Below are 19,467 nucleotides of genomic sequence, written 5' to 3' on the forward strand. Positions count from 1 at the left end.
AGTTGAGTGTATGAATATTGAAGTTATTTCTAGCATAATTTTCACTTTATCTTTATTCTTTAAAAGTCTTTTTCTTTTTTTTCTTTTTGTGGTTTTTGGGTCACACACGGCAGTGCTCAGGGGTTATTCCTGGCTCCATGCTCAGAAATTGCTCCTGGCAGGCACGGGGGACCATATGGGACGCTGGGATTCGAACCGATGACCTTCTGCATGAAAGGCAAACGCCTTACCTCCATGCTATCTCTCCAGCCCCTATCTTTATTCTTTTTTTTTTTTTTTTTTTTTTTTTTTTTGGTTTTTGGGCCACACCCGGTAACGCTCAGGGGTTACTCCTGGCTATGCGCTCAGAAGTCGCTCCTGGCTTGGGGGACCATATGGGACACCGGGGGATCGAACCGCGGTCCGTCCAAGGCTAGCGCAGGCAAGGCAGGCACCTTACCTCTTGCGCCACCGCCCGGCCCCATCTTTATTCTTTAGATTGGGGCCATACCCACAAGTGCTCAGGGACTGCTCTTCGCCCATGCTTGGGGGATCCTTCCTAGCCATGCTCAGAGCCATATAATGTTGGGAATCAAACCTAGGCCTACTTAACATGATGCACATGCTCTGCCCATTGAGCTATTTATTGGTCCCTTATGGGGTTTTTTTTTTTTTGGGGGGGGGGGTCAGGGTTCACACCCGGTGGTGCTCGGGAATTATACTGGCTCTGTGCTCAGAAATTGCTCCTGGCAGGCTTGGGGGACCATATGGGATGCTGGGATTTGAACCAACAACCTTATGCATGCAAGGAAAATGCCATACCTCCATGCTATCTCTCCGGCCCTCATTTTTGGGGTTTTTTTTGGTGGAAAATATAAGCTATAGATAAAAGTCATACAATGAAAACTTGATGTATTGATGTATTTGAGCATTCAGCTTTAGTAGTCATTAATTTGGTCAATCTTTGAACAGATCCCTTGATTTTTTTGGGGGAATAGCTTTTAATGTTAACTATTTAAGCAGCAGGTTTTTGGGGAGAGGGCACACCTGTTAATGCTCAGGAGTTACTCCTGGTTCTATGCTCAAAAATTACTCCTGGCAGACTCATATGGCAGGGAACCATATAAGATGTCCAGGATTGAATCTGGGTCAGCCTTGTGCAAGGCAAATGCCCTACCTGCTGTGCTATCCCACTGGCCCCTTAAGCAGTTTAATTGCTGTATTTTGGAATAGTGAGTGCTGATAAAAACAAGAAGTATTGGGTTTAATTTAGGGCACATGCAATTTGGGAGTGTCTTTGCACTTGAGAAATATTTTCAGTTTATAACAAAATTTTATATATCTATTCTTTACCATCTTTGCTTTTCTCTTTGTATTCTCCTTGTTTTCTTTCATTTTTTGTTATTTATCATTTCTTACCAGAGCAGTTTAAAAAATTCAAAAAGAGGGGCCGGAGAGATAGCATGGAGGTAAGGCGTTTGCCTTTCATGCAGGAGGTCATCGGTTCGAATCCCGGCATCCCATATGGTCCCCTGTGCCTGCCAGGGGCAGTTTCTGAGCCTGGAGCCAGGAATAACCCCTGAGCACTGCCGGGTGTGACCCAAAAACCAAAAAAAAAAAAAAAAAAAATTCAAAAAGATATAATCTATACTACTTATCCCAAGTAGTATAATATATGCTATTTATCTCTACTATTCAGTATTGTAGTCTTTGTGCATTTAATATATTCATATGTCTCTTGTTCTACTAATCATTGATAAACTAACAGTTGTATAAAATGGATAGATACATTTTTGTCGGCCTTCAAAAAGTTAAAAGTAATGTTACTGAATACCTTCCTTTGTGTTTCAATTTAAATGAATTTGTCGTAATTGAGTATGAAGTAGTACAATTTTTGAACATTTCTTTTGCTGTATATTGCTTCAGATATTTGAGGTGAATAGCTCTCTTAACTCTCATGTTTTCCCCATATTTTTTAGGAGGAAGATATCAACTGGAGATAAAAATTCCAGAAACATATCCATTTAATCCCCCTAAGGTATTGTAAGCATATTTTTAAATCTCTGTGCATATATGTTTTATATATATGTTTTATTTGTTTCTAATTTCTGGACCTCACAGACAGTGTGTGGGTCTTATTCGTGGCTCTGTAACCAGGGATCTCTCCTAGCAGTGCTGAGGGGACCATTTGCAGTGCTGTGGATCAAACTCAATTCAGCCAGTGTAAAGCAAGCACTTTATCCTCTGCCCTCTCTTTCCAGCCTCCTTTTCTTTCTTCTTCCTCTCCTTCCCCCCTTTTGTGTCCTTAAGATCTTACTGTCCTTTGAATAGTTCTTAGAAAATGATCTGGAATTCATTCAGCCTATTGGGTCTTTTTTGTTTATTTTTGGGTCACACCCGGCTGCGCTCAGAGGTTACTCCTGGCTCTATGCTCAGAAATCGCCCCTGGCAAGCACAGGGGACCATATGGGATGCTGGGATTCGAACCACCGTCCTTCTGCATGATAAAAACGCCTTACCTCCATGCTATCTCTCCGGCCCCTATTGGGTCATTTTTGCTGGGAGTTGAGGTAGGTAGAGAAACAGAGTGATGCTTAAAGGCAACTCCAGTCTTTGAAGTTATTCCAAAAACCATGTACTTGTTGGGCATCAAATTTGGAGAACCAGCCTGCAAAGCATGCGTCTGCCCTCTGAGCTATCTTCTGCTCCAGTTGCTTCTCTCTTTTGTGAAGGGAAGGGTGATGTGGAGCTTTTCCTCAACTCTGTTTAGTGAGCCATAGACTATGTAGGGAAGAGGTTCTAGGCAAGCCATGTGCAAGGCAAGATCTTAACTCCTATACTATTTCTCCAGCCCATAGTTTGTGTTCTCTATTTTTTCCTATACATATTTCTTTTTCTTTCTTTCTTTTTTTTTTTGTTTTTTTTTTTTTTTGTTTTGTTTTGTTTTGTTTTTGTTTTTGGGCCACACCCGGCGATGCTCAGGGGTTACTCCTGGCTGTCTGCTCAGAAATAGCTCCTGGCAGGCACGGGGGACCAGATGGGACACTGGGATTCAAAACAACCACCTTTGGTCCTGGATTGGCTGCTTGCAAGGCAAACACTGCTGTGCTATCTCTCCCGGCCCATGACTGGAAATCTTAAGCAATACAGTGAACAGGGCGCTTGCTTTGCACTGTCCCTGATAATCCTTTAGTATATGACTAAATTTTGAAACTATATCCTCAGTTAAGCAAATAGTTGTAGATAAAATGCCACGTCCATGTGTCATTCTTACATCTTCCTACCTCCCTAAATAAAATATGATATAAGGGCTTTTGTGGCATTTTAGGAGGGGTTAGAGGGTGGGTGTTCAGGGTTCTATATATCCTGTACATCTCAGTTTATTAGGACTTTCATAAAGATTTTAAAGTAATGCATATAGTTGAGGCCATAATGATAGTTCAGTGGGACAGGTTTCTTGCCTTAAAAGTGCCAACTCAGGGGGCTGGGAAGGTGGCGCTAGAGATAAGGTGTCTGCCTTGTAAGCTCTACCAAGGAACGGACCGCGGTTCGATCCCCCGGCGTCCCATATGGTCCCCCCAAGCCAGGGGCGATTTCTGAGCACATAGCCAGGAGTAACCCCTGAGCGTCAAACGGGTGTGGCCCAAAAACAAAAACAAAACAAAACAAACAAAAAAAAGTGCCAACTCAGGTTCAATTTGCATCATCCCGTAAGATCACCCAGGCCAGGGGCCAGAGTGATAGCACAGCAGTAGGGTGTTTGCCTAGCATGCGGCTGATCCAGGATGGACAATGGTTCAAATCCTGGCATCCCATATGGTCCCCGAGCCAGAGACTTTCAGGAGAGATTTCTGAGCTACAGAAACTATAGATTTTGTTCTAATGCTGCATATGCAGTCTTTTTGGTTATCTTGTAGCTCCCATAATTTTAGGATATGATTTGGTTAAAAGTAACTTATTACACAAAAAAGTTTGCAAATTTAAATAATTAAAAATAAATAAATCTGGTGTGCAAAAATTGCTTGGAACACTGAGTATATAATTTGCATGATGGTTTGATTACCAATTGTGCATCGTCCCTGAGCCTCAATGGGAGTAATTCTTAAACACCACAGGACCAGGGGCCGGAGAGATAGCATGGAGGTAAGTCGTTTGCCTTTCATGCAGGAGGTCATCGATTCGAATCCTGGCGCCCCATATGGTCCCCCGTGCCTGCCAGGAGCAATTTCTGAGCCTGGAGCCAGGAATAACCCCTGAGCACTGCCGGGTGTGACCCAAAAACCACAAAAAAAAAAAAAAAAAAAGAACCCACAAAACCAGAATAACAGTTCTGTTAGGGTGGAGCCCAAAGAACTGGAGCACATTCTCTTTATTTGGGACCCTGGACTGGTTCCCTGATCACATTGCTTGATCCACTAACTGACTCAAAACCAAAATTCTAGGGGCCGGAGAGATAGCACAATGGTAGGGTGTTTGCCTTGTACGCAGCCGACCAAGGAGGGACAGTGGTTCTAATCCTGGAATCCTGTGCATGCCAGGAGCGATTTCTGAGTGCAGAGCCAGGAGTAACCCCTGAGCGCTGCCAGGTGTGACCAAAAAACAAACAACAATAATAATAAAAACCAAAATTCTGCATAAGCATTTGTGTGTGTGTGTGTGTGTGTGTGTGTGTGTGTGTGTGTGTGTGTGGTTTTTGGGTCACACCCAGCAGTACTCAGGGGTTACTCCTGGCTCCATGCTCAGAAATTGCTCCTGGCAGGCACGGGGGACCATATGGGACGCCGGGATTCGAACTAATGACTTTCTGCATGAAAGGCAAACGCCTTACTTCCATGCTATCTCTCCGGCCCCATGCATAAGCATTTTTGGCATAATTTATTTACTTCTGCTTTTTGGGCCACGCCCGGTGACGCTTAGTGGTTACTCCTGGCTATGCACTCAGAAATCGCTCCTGGTTTGGGGGATCATCTGGAAAGCCGGAGGATCAAACTCTAATCTGTCCTAGTTAGTGAAAAGCAAGTCAAATGACCACTTACGCCACCGCTCCAGCCCCTAGTTATTTGTGCTTTGCAGTCACACCTCGTGTTGTTCATTTGTGTTTGGAATACAATTATAAAATGTGGGAACCACTTTGGAAAATAGTTTTGATCAAAATAGAGAACAATAATTTTAAGATAGCAGTTCTTTTTCATATTCTTTGATTAGAAATAAAAACACCCAGCCAAGACAGTACAGTGGATAGGGGGACCTTGCACATTACCAACCTATATTCAGTCTCCGGCATCCCATATGCTTTCTCCTAGCCTGCCAGGTATAATTCCTTAGTGCAGACCTAGGAATAACCTCTATGGGCTAGAGCGTTTGCACAAGTGGTAGGCCATTTGCCTTGCACACGCTAACCTAGGACAGATGGCAGTTCGATCCCCCGGCATCCCATGTGGTCCCCCGAGCCAGGAGCAATTTATTTCTGAGCGCATAGCCAGGAGTAACCCTGAACATCACTGGGTGTGGCACTTCCCCAAAATAATTCAAAACATGTCCATTCCGTATGAGTTGTACATAAATGTTCCAGCATGTTTATAGTAGCCCCCAAATCGAAGTGATATTAAGTATCCATCAGCTGGGGCTGGATAATACATTGTGTACATATAGGTAATTTATAATGGACAGGTAACAATGTACAGTGTGTATGGTGCTTTTCTTGCATGTCGTCAACCTGAGTTCTCTCCCAGTACTCTGGTTCCTTCCCCTGAGAACCACTAGGAGCAGCTGGCCTGGGTTTGATACCTCACATCTCATATAATCACCTGAGTACTTCCAGGAATGTCCCTGAGTGCAGAGCCAGGAGTAACTCCTGAGCACCGCCAGGTGTGACCCAGAAACAAACAAACAAAAAAATGTGGGTTTACTTACATTACGGATGTGACTTAGATCATAGAACACATGTCCTTCATATGGAGATTCTGGATTTGATGTCTAAGCACTGCACAGCACCTTAACACTACCAGGAATGCCTACCTCTTCCTCCCTTCTTACCACCACCCCAGCCACCATAAAAGTGTGAGCTTATATAAAAGCAATGAGGAATCATTGAAGAGCCTGAGGAAATTTGTATTAAAGAGCTCCTTTTTGTTTTTTGTTTAGAGTAAATTGATTTGGTGCACCTTGGGTAAAGAATGAACATTTTCTTTTTTTTGGGGGGGGGGGGTTTTCACACCCGGCAGTCCTCAGGGGTTATTCTTGGCTCTATTCTCAGAAATCGCCCCTAGCAGGCACAGGGGACCATATGGGATGCGAGGATTCAAACCACCGACCTTCTGCATGAAAGCTCTGAATGATCATTTTCTTAGATTAATTACCAACCACAAGATTGGTGTTTTTCTTTTTGTTTGGTTTTTTGGGCCACACCTGTTTGATGCTCAGGGGTTACTCCTGGCTAAGCGCTCAGAAATCGCCCCTGGCTTGGGGGGACCATATGGGACGCCGGGGGATCGAACCGCGGTCCTTCCTTGGCTAGCGCTTGCAAGGCAGACACCTTACCTCTATACCCACCTCGCCGGCCCCAGGATTGGTGTTATTTGGATGAAGATAAATGGATATCATTGTAAACTATTTTAAGAATGTTTTAATTGGGGGCTGGAGAGATAGCTTGGAGGTAAGGTGTTTGCCTTGCATGCAGAAGGCCGGTGGTTCGAATCCCAGCATAATAATCTGAGAATTTTACTTTTTCAATTTTGTTTAAGCTATATGGTTGTTTTGGGGGCTGTTTTTGTTTTCCTGTTATCTTAAAACTCAAGTGTGCTTTATTTTCTAGGTCCGGTTTATCACTAAAATATGGCATCCTAATATTAGTTCCGTCACAGGGGCCATTTGTTTGGATATCCTGAAAGATCAATGGTAAGAGATTTTGAGTTCAACTTCTCTATATGAATTTTAAGATTACATTTAGTTATTACCTGTTGCCTTAAAAACAAACTTACATTATACTTTATCTAGGTAAGAGTTTTAGACTAGTTTAGCTTTACGTAAATTTATAATTGAAAATATGTTTTAACTGACTCAAATCTTAATACTTTAATACTTAAATAATGACCAATGTCACTGCTGGTTCTAAATAGTCTTATTTGCAGAGAGATATAAATACTAAGTATCGAGTAATCAGATTTGGCTTTACTGAGATAGACAAGAGAAACAAAAGTTATATTGAGGGGCTAGAGCAATAGTATAACACTAGGGCTCTTGCCTTGTACACAGGTCAACTGATGGTTTGATCACAGCATCTGGTATGGTTCCCTGAACACTGCCAAGACTAATTTCTGGGGGCAGGGTCTAGAGTAACTGCTAAGCATTGCTGTTATGGTCTAAAAACAAGCCAAAAAAAAAGTAATATTGAGTAGATTTTTTTTGGTTTTTGTTTTTTTGAGCCACACCTGGCGGCGCTCAGGGGTTACTCCTAGGGTCGCTGTATGCAATACAAACGCCCTACTACTGTGTTATCTCTGGCCCCAACATGCTAGGTTTTTTTTTTTTTTATAATTGAAACGTAATTTTGGGTCTAGCATGTTGGGGGGGAGCACATGCAGTCATGCTTAGGGCTCACTACTGACAGGATTTAGAGAACTAATATGAGGAGCATGCATTCAGGGCAGACACCTTACCTGCTTGCTATCTCTGACCAGATAGTGATTTAAGAGGCTTAACTTACCGTATTTTCCAGCGTATAAGACGACTTTTGAAACAAAAAAAGTCAACCGAAAATCGGGGGTCGTCTTATACGCCGAGTATATCCTGAAAAATGTTTCAATATGCTGCTAAATGAAAATTTTCCGAATATTGCCACAAAACGAATTTTCCAACTCGATCCTGCACCAATCACTGCAAGGCTGCTCGGACTGCCTCTCTAACTCAGCCAATCCAAGCAAGCTTTTACGCATGCAAATTAGACAATGTTCTGTACAGAATCTACACTGTTAAAAGCCTGCTCAGATTGGCCAGAGTCAGAGAGGAAGTCTATGACAGTATAACCTTTGAACCTTTGCTTGTTGTGATTTGCTCACTGTGGTACAGATAGTTGCAGCACAGGAACGTTCTGTCTGATTCAGCAAATATAGGCCTAAACCTATGTTTTAACTGCAAAATTAGGGGGTTATCTTATACGCCGGAAAATACGGTATTAACATTTTTTCCCCATCTCCTTTCCCTCTCTCCCTCCCTCCCTCCCTCCTTCCCTCCCTCTCTGCCTTCTTTCCTTCTTTTCTTCCCTTTCTTTTTTTTCCTCTTTTCTTTTCTTTTCTTTTGGTTTTTGGGCCACACCTGATGACGCTCAGGGGTTACTCATGGCTATTCGCTCAGAAATCGCTCCTGACTTGGGTGACCATATGGGATACCAGAGATCGAACCAAGGTCCATCATGGATCAGTCAAACGCCTTACTGCTGTACTATTGCTCCAGCCCCACTCTTTTTCTTTTCTTTTCTATTCTTTTCTATACCTTTCCTTCCCTTTCCCTTTTCTTTTTTTTTTTTTTTTTCTTGTGTGGGGAGATACCCTAATGTGTTCAGGGCTTATTCCTGGCTCTGCAGTTGAGCTCTGAGAGCATATAGTATGTCATGATCAAACCCCAGTCCCTCACATGCAAGGCAAGCATCCTGCCCACCTTTATATTTATATATATATATATATATATATATATATATATATATATATATATATATATATATATATATAAATAAATAAATTATTATCTTCCTGTCTCTCCCTTTCATCTCTCCCCTACACACACAGAGATTGAAGTTTTATTTATTTATTTATTTATTTTTAGTTTTTGGGCCACACCCGTTTGACACTCAGGGGTTACTCCTGGCTACGCGCTCAGAAATCGCCTCTGGCTTGGGGGGACCATATGGGACACCAGGGGATTGAACCCTGCAGTCTGTCCTAAGCTAGCACTTGTAAGGCAGACACCTTACCTCTAGCGCCACCTTCCCGGCCCTGAGATTGAAATTTTTTATGAAGTGGTGAACATCATCGCAAGCACTTGTTTTTGTTTTTGTTTTGTTTTTTTGTGGTTTTTGGGTCACACCCAGCAGTGCTTAGGGGATACTCCTGGCTCCATGCTCAAAAATTGCTCCTGGCAGGCATGGGGACCATATGGGACACTGGGATTTGAACTGATGACCTTCTGCATGAAAGGCAAACACCTTACCTCCATTTGTCTCTCCGGCCCCACATGCACTTGTTGACTAATTTATATCTCCTAGGAGAAATGTTTACTCAGCTTTTTTCGAGGTAGGAGCTGTATGCCTTGTGGTGCTTTGGACTATATGGGACTGTGGATCAAATCCTGGTCACTTGACAAAAAATTCAGCCCTCTAGGGTCTCCCTTTCTTTTCTGGGAGACAGATTGGCTCGAAAGCCTTCTCAGGAGTTTTAGAGGCCCCTCACTTGGCAAATGGCCTTATGTGCAAGGTTTGAAGGTGTCTTTGGTGCTGTGACTTCCATCGCTGTACCCAGCCAATACTTGGGAGAGGCTATGTGAGATGTAGGGTATGAAACCAGGGGTTGCAAGGCATGTACTTCAAGCCCTGCATGATCTCTCTGCAACCTGTTTTCTCCTTTAAATTTGCTTTATTCAAACCCGTCTTCAATTTCAGCCTGAGTAACAGTGAACTAGGAAATGAAGGAGAAGGATGTCCTCAAATTCCTTACCATAGGCACCCACGCAGGTGGGAGTAACCTGGACTTCCAAATGGAACATTTCCAATATTAATGTTTGCAAGTAATTTATCTCAGTTGGGTTTTTGTGATTTTTTTTTGTTTGTTTGTCTGTCTGTTTCTGGACCAAACCCACTCAAGGTTGCTCAAGGTTTATTTCTGTTTGGCTCGAGGGATTATTTGAGATGCTGGAGATTGAACCCTGGTTGGCCATATGCAAGGCAAGCGCCATATCTACTGTATTATCTTGTTTATTTTTCCTTATATCCTTTTATTGAAAGGAGGGTTTCCCTGCCTTTATCCAGCAGTTCTTTTATTTTTATGGGTTTTGTGTCATGCCCGAGCAATGCTCAGTGGCTACTATTGGTCTAGTGCTCAGAAGTCATTCTTAGTGGTATCAGTCAGGGACTGCATGCAGAGTCAATTGTTTTTAGCCTTTTGAGCTATTTTTTCCAGTTCATCCACAGAAGTAAATTTTGTGGGGAGGGGTCCACACCCCACAGTGCTCAGGGGTTACTCTTGCTTCTGTGCTCAGAAAGCATTCCTGGCAGGCTTGGTGAGCCATAAGGATGCCGGGGATTAATCCTGGGTTGTTCGTATACCAACCCACTGTGCTATTTCTCCAGCCCCTCACATAGGGATTTTGAGTAACATACATTTGGACTTTACTCAGGACCATTACAAGTGTTTGTGTCCTGTATGTGCATAGCCTGATGCTGCAGCTCTGCTGATTGGGATTGGCAACTATTCTGCCTGTCATCCCAGTGAAACAAAGCAATAGTATGTGGGCTCCCACCTAGCACCACAGCTAATGAGATGTATAAGCAACACAGCCAGTCACTACAATCTTTATTGTGTGTGAGACCCCCAGCAGTCACCATACCCATGTTTGTGTATCTCGACTAAAAGTACTCAGAGCATTGTGCAAGCTTAAGTAATTGGAGTGATAGCACAGTGTGTAGGATGTTTACTTTACATCCATCGAATGGGTTCCATCCCTGTTATCACATATGGTCCCCTGAGCCTACCAGGAGAGATTCTGAGCATAGCCAGGAGTAACCCCCTGAGCACTGCCTGAGCACTGCCGGGTATGGCCCAGAAACAAAAATAAAGTGGGCTTAGGGGTTGGTTAAGTTAAGTAGGTAAGGCAATGGTTCCATCACCAGCACTACATTATTGTTTTCTGAGGGCAGAGCTAGGAAAACCTGAACACCATCAGAGGTATGACTCAAAAATTTCAAGAATAAAAAAAAAATTGGGGGGGGCCGGGTAGGTGGCGCTGGAGGTAAGGTGTCTGCCTTGCAAGCGCTAGCCAAGGAAGGACCGCGGTTCGATCCCCCGGCGTCCCATATGGTCCCCCCAAGCCAGGGGCGATTTCTGAGCACATAGCCAGGAGTAACCCCTGAGCGTCAAACGGGTGTGGCCCAAAAACCAAAAAAAAAAAAAAAATTGGGGCTGGTGAGGGGGCCGCTAGCCTAGGATGGACCTTGGTTCGATCCCCTGGTATCCCATATGGTCCCCCAAGCCAGGAGCGATTTCTGAGCGAATAGCCAGGAGTAACCCCTGAGCGTCATCAGGTGTGGCTCAAAACTTAAAAAAAATGGGCCTGGAGAGATAGCACAGCGGCGTTTGCCTTGCAAGCAGCTGATCCAGGACCAAAGGTGGTTGGTTCGAATCCCAGTGTCCCATATGGTCCCCCGTGCCTGCCAGGAGCTATTTCTGAGCAGACAGCCAGGAGTAACCCCTGAGCACTGCCGGGTGTGGCCCAAAAACCAAAAAAAAAAAGAAAAAAAAACTTAAAAATATAATAAAATCAGGGCCAGAGAGATAGCCTGGAGGTAGGGTGTTTGCCTTACATCCAGAAGGACAGTGGTTCGAATCCTGGCATCCCATATGGTCTCCTGTGCCTTTGGGGGGCGATTTCTGAGCACAGAGCCAGGAGTAACCCCTGAGCGCTGCTGAGTGTGACCCCCCCAAAAAAAAAACAAAAATAAATAAATAAAATTGAAAAAAAAAAAAGAATTGCATGAGACCAGAGGCATAGCAGGTAAGGAGTTTGTCTTGCCTGGGACCATCTAGAGTTTGATCCCTGGAGTCCCATATGGTCCCTATCAGGAGTGATTTCTTTTTGGTTTTGGGTCACATCGGTGGCGCTTGGGCCACTCCTGGCTCTTTGTTCAGAAATCACTCCTGGCAGGCACGGGGAACTACATGGGACGCTGGGACTTGAACCACCAGTTTGTCCTGAATCTGCTGTGTACAAGGCAAATGCCCTACCACTGAGCAGTGCCAGGTTATGGCCCAAAATAAAAAAAAAAAAGAGAGAGAAAGAATTGCAGGCTTTGATGTGTTCCATGGCTGAGTGCTATTGCCATAGTCTGATATCTGAATCTTGGCAAGCACCACACCAAGGTCTGTGTAGGAGCAACAAGAGTAACCTAAAGGAAGGTTCTTTGTGTGTGGGGGGGGGGGGGCTCACACCCAGCAGCGCTCAGGGATTAACTCCTTACTCTACGCTCAGAAATCACTCCTGGCAGGCTCGGTGTACCATATGGGATGCCAGGAATCAAACCACCGTCCTTCTGCATACAAGGCAAACACCCTACCTTCATGCTATCTCTCCGGCCCCTAAAGGAAGGTTCTTGTTTTATTGTTTTTGTTTTGTTTTGTTTGTGGGGGTTTTTTGGTTGGGAGGCCATACTTGGTGATGCTCAGGGGTTGCTCCTGGCTATTCGCTCAGAAATCATCCTGGCTTGGGAGACCATATAAAACACTAGGGGATAAAACCTCAGTCCGTCCTAGGTTAGCCACATGCAAGGCAAACGCCCTACCACTTCGCCACTGCTCTAGCCCTTTGTTTTATGATAATAGTAGAGATTGAACAAACAGGGAAATTAATTTGTGAACTTTGTAGTTATTTTTTCCACCATGTTTTTTGTTTTGAATTTGTCCTCTTTCCAGTGTTTTTTTTTGTTTTGTTTTGTTTTTTTTTTTTTTTTGTGGTTTTTGGGTCACACCCGGCAGTGCTCAGGGGTTATTCCTGGCTCCAGGCTCAGAAATTGCTCCTGGCAGGCACGGGGGACCATATGGGACGCCGGGATTCGAACCGATGACCTCCTGCATGAAAGGCAAACACCTTACCTCCATGCTATCTCTCCGGCCCCTCTTTCCAGTGTTTCTAGGCAGAAAGCACCTGCTTCACTCTTGCAAGGCAGGTACCCGGTTACCACTAGGTATTTATTTCTCAGTTTCCTGGAGAATGTTTATACTTGGGCCTGTGTTTAAAAGGATTATCATCCAATCTAAAGTTTTTTGGTTTCTGGATCATACCCGGCAGCACTCGGGTTTCTCCTGGCTCTATGCTCAAAAATCGCTCCTGCCAGGCACGGGGGACCATATGGGATACTGAGATTCAAACCACCATCCTTCTGCATGCAAGGCAAGCACGCTACCTCCATGCTATCTCTCTGGCCCCATTCTAAAGATTTTAAAATGAGGAGTTGAGGGCCGCAGCAGTGGCGCAGAGGTAGGGTTTTTGCCTTGCACACGACTGACCTAGGACGGACCTGGGTTCGATCCCCCAGCATCCCATATTATCCCCCAAGCCAGGAGAGATTTCAAAGCAAATAGTCAGGCGTAACCCCGGAGCGTCACTGAGTGTGGCCCGAAAACCAAAAAAAAAAAAAAGTCGTTGAAAGTAATTTGTATAATCTTTTCAGACATACGAACCTTGATTAAAAATTAAAATTTTAGGGCCGGGCGGTGGCGCTAAAATTAAGGTGCCTGCCTTGCCTGCGCTAGCCTTGGACGGACCGCGGTTCGATCCCCCGGTGTCCCATATGGTCCCCCAAGCCAGGAGCAACTTCTGAGCGCATAGCCAGGAGTAACCCCTGAGCGTTACCGGGTGTGGCCCAAAAACCAAAAAAAAAAAAAAAAAATTAAAATTTTAATTTGATTAAAAAAAATTTCTGGGGGCTGGAGAGATAGCATGGAGGTAAGGCGTTTGCCTTTCATGCAGAAGGTCATCGGTTCGAATCCCAGTGTCGCATATGGTCCCCTGTGCCTGCCAGGAGCAATTTCTGAGCATGGAGCCAGGAATAACCCCTGAGCACTGCTGGGTGTGACCCAAAAACCACAAAAAAAAAAAAAAAAATTCTGGGAACCGAAGAGATAGCATAGAGGTAAGGCGTTTGCCTTGTATGCAGAAGGACGGTGGTTCGAATCCCAGCATCCCATATATCCCTCGAGCCTGCCAGGAGCAATTTCTGAGCTTAGAGCCAGGAGTAACCCCTGAGTGCTGCCAATAAGACCAAAAACCAAAAAAAAAAAAAAAAATTCTGGGCCAGAGAGATAGCATGTAGCATGGAGGTAGGGCATTTGCCTTGCATGCAGAAGGACTGTGGTTCAAATCCCAGCATCCCATATGGTTCCCTGAGCCTAGCAGGAGCGATTTCTGAGCGCTGCCGGGTGTGACCCAAAAACAAAAATTTTCTTTCTATATTCCCAGCTCTTTCAGAATTAGATATTTTCTTTTTTATTTTGTTTTGTTTGGGCCACACCCAGCAGTGTTCAGAATTACTCCTAGCTCTGCACTCAGAAATTGCACTTAATAGACTCAGGGGACCAAATAGGATGGGGAGAATCAAGCCTAGGTCAGCTGCATGCAAGGCAAATGCCCCTGCTGAACTATCATTCCAGCCCCTACTAGATGTTTTCATTACATAAAATTATATAGCAGTCTGGGGATAGAAGTTAAGATGTCAGTTAGGGTGCTTGCCTTGCAGGCAAACCATACAGTCCCTTCAGGCCTCAAAACAAACATATGTATGTATTTGTCTCACAGAGTTAGTTTTATTAATTGGAACTTGCTCAGAAAGATGAGAAAGAGGGGAAATGTGTGAACCAGAACTTGAGCTTCTCCAAAGTGGAAATAAGCAAAGAAGCACAGCAAACTTGTGGCAGATTCTGGGGACCAAATGGGATGTTGGGGATTAAACCCTGGTTAGCCCTGTGCAAGGCAAATGCCCTCCCTGCTGTGCTATCACTTCTGGCAGGGGTTGGGGTATCATACAGGCAATAGCTCTCTGAACCCAAGGTTGCTTTCTGCAATGTAAACACCCTACTCTGTATTCTCTTCAGCCTCCACATATCTGGGTTTTATGGTGCCTGACTTAACTCTTCTGGATTAGCCTTAAAGGATCCTCGTTCTCTTGTTAATGCTAGTTGAAGAATTACCTTAATTTTTGAAGTGATGTAACTAGAATTTCTTTCCAGTTCTTTTTTCTAGGGGGGAGAGCGCTTCACACCCAGTGGCGCTCAGTAATTGCTGGCTTTGTGTTCAGAAATCACCGGGATTCGCACCATCGCCTGTCTGCGTGCAAGGCAAATGCCCTACCGCTGTGCTATCTCTCCGGCACTCTTTCCAGTTTTTATAGCATCTCTAAAAGGACATAATAGGGTTCTTTTTTTTTGGGGGGGGGGCATACCCAGCAGAGCCCAGGAGTTATTTCTGGGTTTGTATTCAAAAATTACTCCTGGTGGGGCCAGAGAGATAACATGGAGGTTGGGTGTTTGCCTTGCATGCAGAAGGCAGTAGTTCAAATCTCGGCATCCCATATGGTCCCCCGAGCCTGCCAGGTGTGATTTCTGGGTGCAGAGCCAGGAGTAGCCCCTGAGCTCTGCCGGGTATGGCCCAAAAACAAACAAAAAAATTACTCCTTGCAAGATCAGGTGTTGTATCAAATAATTAACGGTACATACACCAACAATCAGGGAACCTAAGATGCTGGGGATTGAACCTGGTTTTGCCTCATACAAGGCAAACACCCTCCTGCTGTGCTCCAGCACCAGGTAAATTGTTTCAAAAAGGGAAAAAAATACTATGATTTTAAAGTTGCTTTTTAAAAAAAAAAAGTTGTCTTCTTTTTCTTTTTCTTTTTCTTTTTTTTTTTTTTTTTTTTTGGTTTTGGGGGTCACACCTGGGTTACTCCTGGCTCCACACTCAGAAATCGCTCCTGGTAGGCTCGGGGGACGATATGGGATGCCAGGATTCAAACCACCATCCTTCTGCATGCAAGGCAAACGCCTTACCTCCATGCTATCTCTATGGCCCCAAAAGTTGCTTTTTCTTTTTCTTTTTTTTTGGTTTTTGGTTTTTGAGTCATACCCGGCAGCGCTCAGGGTTTACTTCTGGTTATAGAATTGAATTAAAGGGCTTGGAGAGATAGCACAGCGGTGTTTGCCTTGCAAGCAGCCGATCCAGGACCAAAGGTGGTTGGTTCGAATCACGGTGACCCATATGGTCCCCCATGCCTGCTAGGAGCTATTTCTGAGCAGACAGCCAGGAGAAACCCCTGAGCACCGCCGGGTGTGGCCCAAAAACCAAAAAAAAAAAAAAAAAAAGAATTGAATTAAAATAAAAATTACCTTTCAATTTCACTTTTTGGTTTTCATTTAGAAGATACCCACTTTGCTTTTCTCAGAGCATTCCTTGTTTGGTTTTTTCGTTTTTATTTTGTTTTTGTATCTCACCTGTTTCAGGACATATTTCTTGCTCTGCACTTGGAAGTTAACTCCTGGAGGTGCTTGGGAGACCATATAGGATGCTGGGAAATGAACCCAACAGGTTGTCCACATGCAGGGCATGTTTCTTACCTGCTGTACTATCGCTCCATTTCCTCATATAATGCAGTCTTAACTTTTTTCCCTTTTCTCTCTCTCTTTTTTTTTTATTTCAGGGCAGCAGCAATGACTCTTCGCACCGTATTATTGTCATTGCAAGCACTGTTAGCAGCTGCAGAACCAGATGATCCTCAAGATGCAGTGGTAGCAAATCAAGTAAGATGACTACTTTGGAATTTTTTTTTTGGAGGGATGGGTGTTGGAACCTCCCATATGATGCTCAGGAACATGATAGTGAGGATCCAGCTAGGGATCTTGAATGCAATGCACGTGCTCCAACCTTTGATCATACCTCTGGCCCCAAGATTGCTAATTTCAAGAGTTTTCTTAGCCTTGCCTATGTGCTTTATCTGTAGTAATTTGTTATGCAGAGCATATGCATCAGTTGAAACTAAATTTGAAATGATCTCCTTTACCTTTCTGCCTTTTCTTTTTTCCTTTTCCTTTTTTTTTTTCTGTTCTTGCTTGCTTATTTTTTTGCTTTTGTGGGGGATCCACACCCCAGGACACTCAGGGGTTACTCCTGGCTATGTTCTCAGAAATTGCTCCTGGCTTGGGGGACCCGATGGGACACCAGGGATCAAACCACAGTCTGTACTGGATCAGACACATGCAAGGCAAACACCCTAGTGCTGCACCACAGCTCCAGCCCTGCTTGCTTGCTTTCTTCTTCCTTCCTTTCTTCCTTTTCTGTTTTTTATTGCATGATTTCTTCCTTCCTTCCTTCCTTCCTTCCTTCCTTCCTTCCTTCCTTCCTTCCTTCCTTCCTTCCTTCCTTCCTTCCTTCCTTCCTTCCTTCCTTCCTTCCTTCCTTCCTTCCTTCCTTCCTTCCTTCCTTCCTTCCTTCCTTCCTTCCTTCCTTCCTTCTTCCCTCCCTCCCTCCCTCCCTCCCCTCCCCTCCCCCTCCCCCCCCTCCCCCCCCCTCCCTCCCTCCCACCCACCCGGCAGTGCTCAGGGATTACTCCTGGCTGTCTGCTCAGAAATAGCTCCTGGCAGGCACTGGGGACCATATGGGATACCGGGATTCGAACCAACCACCTTTGGTCCTAGATCGGCTGCTTGCAAGGCAAACGCCGCTGTGCTATCTTTCTTTTCTTTTCTTTTCTTTTCTTTTCTTTTCTTTTCTTTTCTTTTCGTTTCTTTTCGTTTCTTTTCTTTCCCTTCCCTTCCCTCTTCTCTTCTCTCCTCTCTTCTCTCCTCCTCTCCCCTCCCCTCTTCTTTTCTCTTTTCTTTTCTTTTCTTTTCTTTTCTTTTCTTTTCTTTTCTTTTCTTTTCTTTTCTTTTCTTTTCTTTTCTTTTCTTTTCTTTTCTGTCCTCCCACCCTCCCTCACTCCTGCCCTCCTCACTCACCCCCTACACACTTAGCGGCATTCAGAGCCTACTCCTGCTGGCTCTGTGCTCAGAAATTACCCCAGGCAGGCTCGGGGGACCATATGAGATGCCAGGGAAAGGCAAACGCTATAAATCCAACCCAAGTAAAATTCTTTTTATTTAGAAAATTGCAGATTATTAGCAAATTAATTTTATTTTCTAATATTTCATATTGGTGGTACTATCATATATGTCAATCAACTTTTTTTCCTCTTGTAGTACAAACAAAATCCTGAAATGTTTAAACAGACAGCTCGGCTTTGGGCACATGTGTATGCTGGAGCACCAGTTTCTAGTCCAGAATATACAAAAAAAATAGAAAATCTATGTGCTATGGGCTTTGATAGGGTAAGTATTTAGATACTTGTGATTTTAATATCTTGGTTGTAAATTATTGCTACTAATAGTTGGCTGGTGAAAGTGGTTCATAAAATAATCTAAATCTAGATTTTGTTTGTTTGGTTTTGTTTTGGGGCCACTCCTGGCGGCACTCAGGAGTTACTCCTGGCTCTGCGCTCAGAAATCACGCTCCTTGCACGCTCAGGGTACCATATGGGATGCTGGGGATCGAACCCGTGTCTGTTCTGGGTCTGCCACATGCAAGGCAAATGCCCTGCTGCTGTGCTGTCACTCCAGCCCCCTAAATATAGTTTTGATAAACTTGTTTTTTAATTTTAAATGAGTTTTCAACACAGTGATTTAATATTTTAAGACGTTTTCTTGAGATTTATTTCTTTCCCCTTTCTCCACAGAATGCAGTAATAGTGGCCTTGTCTTCAAAATCATGGGATGTAGAGACTGCGACAGAATTGCTTCTGAGTAACTGAGGCATTGAGAGCTGCTAAAAGTCAAACTTGCCTCTTCTTGAGGAGCTTCACCATCTGTTATTTTTAGGATTCTGCATAGATTTCTTTAAACTGGCATTCTTGCCTAATGATGTTACCTGGGCACCATTGGAGACTGAAAAAAATACTGCTCTGTAAATAAAGCTAATTAAATGTCTGTGTAAATTTAAAAAGGGGAAATACTTTAATTTTTTTCTTACTTGATAGTGTAAAAATTCTTTGAGCTAAGCTAAAACCATGGAAAAAAACATGCTACTTTAGTGTTTAGCAGTGTACCAAGACTAGCAAGAGTTTGCTTCAGGATTTTGTTGAATAATTAAGACAATATTTTGAGTGTGTCAGAGCCATTCAAATTGTTGGTGTTGCATCACAGCTACCTTAACTGTTTTAACATGGATCCTCTGTGCCTGTGAATTTACTTGCATGCTTGTACTTGACTTAGGGATGGGTAGCTGAAAAGACCACCATAAGTATTTGAGAATTCTTAAATATAAAATTTATTCAGAATTGAACATGGTGACCTATTCAGAGCCTTTTAGTCCTTGTCAGCAGACTGGGACACCAGATCTATTTTTCCCCTCTCACCACACACAGCTAATATTCCAAAAGCAACTTTCTCTATATTTCATGAGGAAATTAAGGACCTTATTCCTTGCTCCATTTTTAGTTGTCCATTTGGATTTGTTTTTTGGTGGGGAGTGCAGTCACGATTCTTTATTTGGAAAGCTTTCTTAAGATTGTGAAAATGAAAAAAAAAAAAAAGATTGTGAAAATGGAGATACCAATTTTATTTCCCTTGCAAAAGCAGTGCATGTGTAATTGTGCCATATTTCTAGAAATGAAATGAAAGAACCCAGCTTAGTTTTTGACAAATTTGA

General features: G+C 43.7%; 2 protein-coding genes and 1 long non-coding RNA gene across 3 annotated transcripts in view; 2 read left to right on the forward strand and 1 right to left on the reverse strand.

The window, feature by feature from the left end:
- The window catches only part of UBE2K (ubiquitin conjugating enzyme E2 K), a 53,846-nt gene extending 35,084 nt beyond the window's left edge, over positions 1–18,762 (forward strand). Inside the window, exons 3-7 of the mRNA XM_049790181.1 lie at positions 1,959–2,017; positions 6,794–6,876; positions 16,430–16,529; positions 17,964–18,092; positions 18,497–18,762. Coding sequence (XP_049646138.1) covers positions 1,959–2,017; positions 6,794–6,876; positions 16,430–16,529; positions 17,964–18,092; positions 18,497–18,571 — 446 coding nt within the window. The 3' untranslated portion in view covers positions 18,572–18,762. The remainder of the gene's footprint in view (positions 1–1,958; positions 2,018–6,793; positions 6,877–16,429; positions 16,530–17,963; positions 18,093–18,496) is intronic.
- The window catches only part of LIAS (lipoic acid synthetase), a 939,974-nt gene that overhangs the window by 220,943 nt on the left and 699,564 nt on the right, over positions 1–19,467 (forward strand). The gene's annotated exons all lie outside the window — the stretch shown is intronic.
- LOC126032527 (uncharacterized) overlaps positions 1–19,467 on the reverse strand; it is an 891,448-nt gene that overhangs the window by 13,312 nt on the left and 858,669 nt on the right. The window lies entirely within an intron of this gene.

This window comes from Suncus etruscus, chromosome 16 (assembly GCF_024139225.1).
Source record: "Suncus etruscus isolate mSunEtr1 chromosome 16, mSunEtr1.pri.cur, whole genome shotgun sequence".
NCBI lineage: Eukaryota > Metazoa > Chordata > Mammalia > Eulipotyphla > Soricidae > Suncus > Suncus etruscus.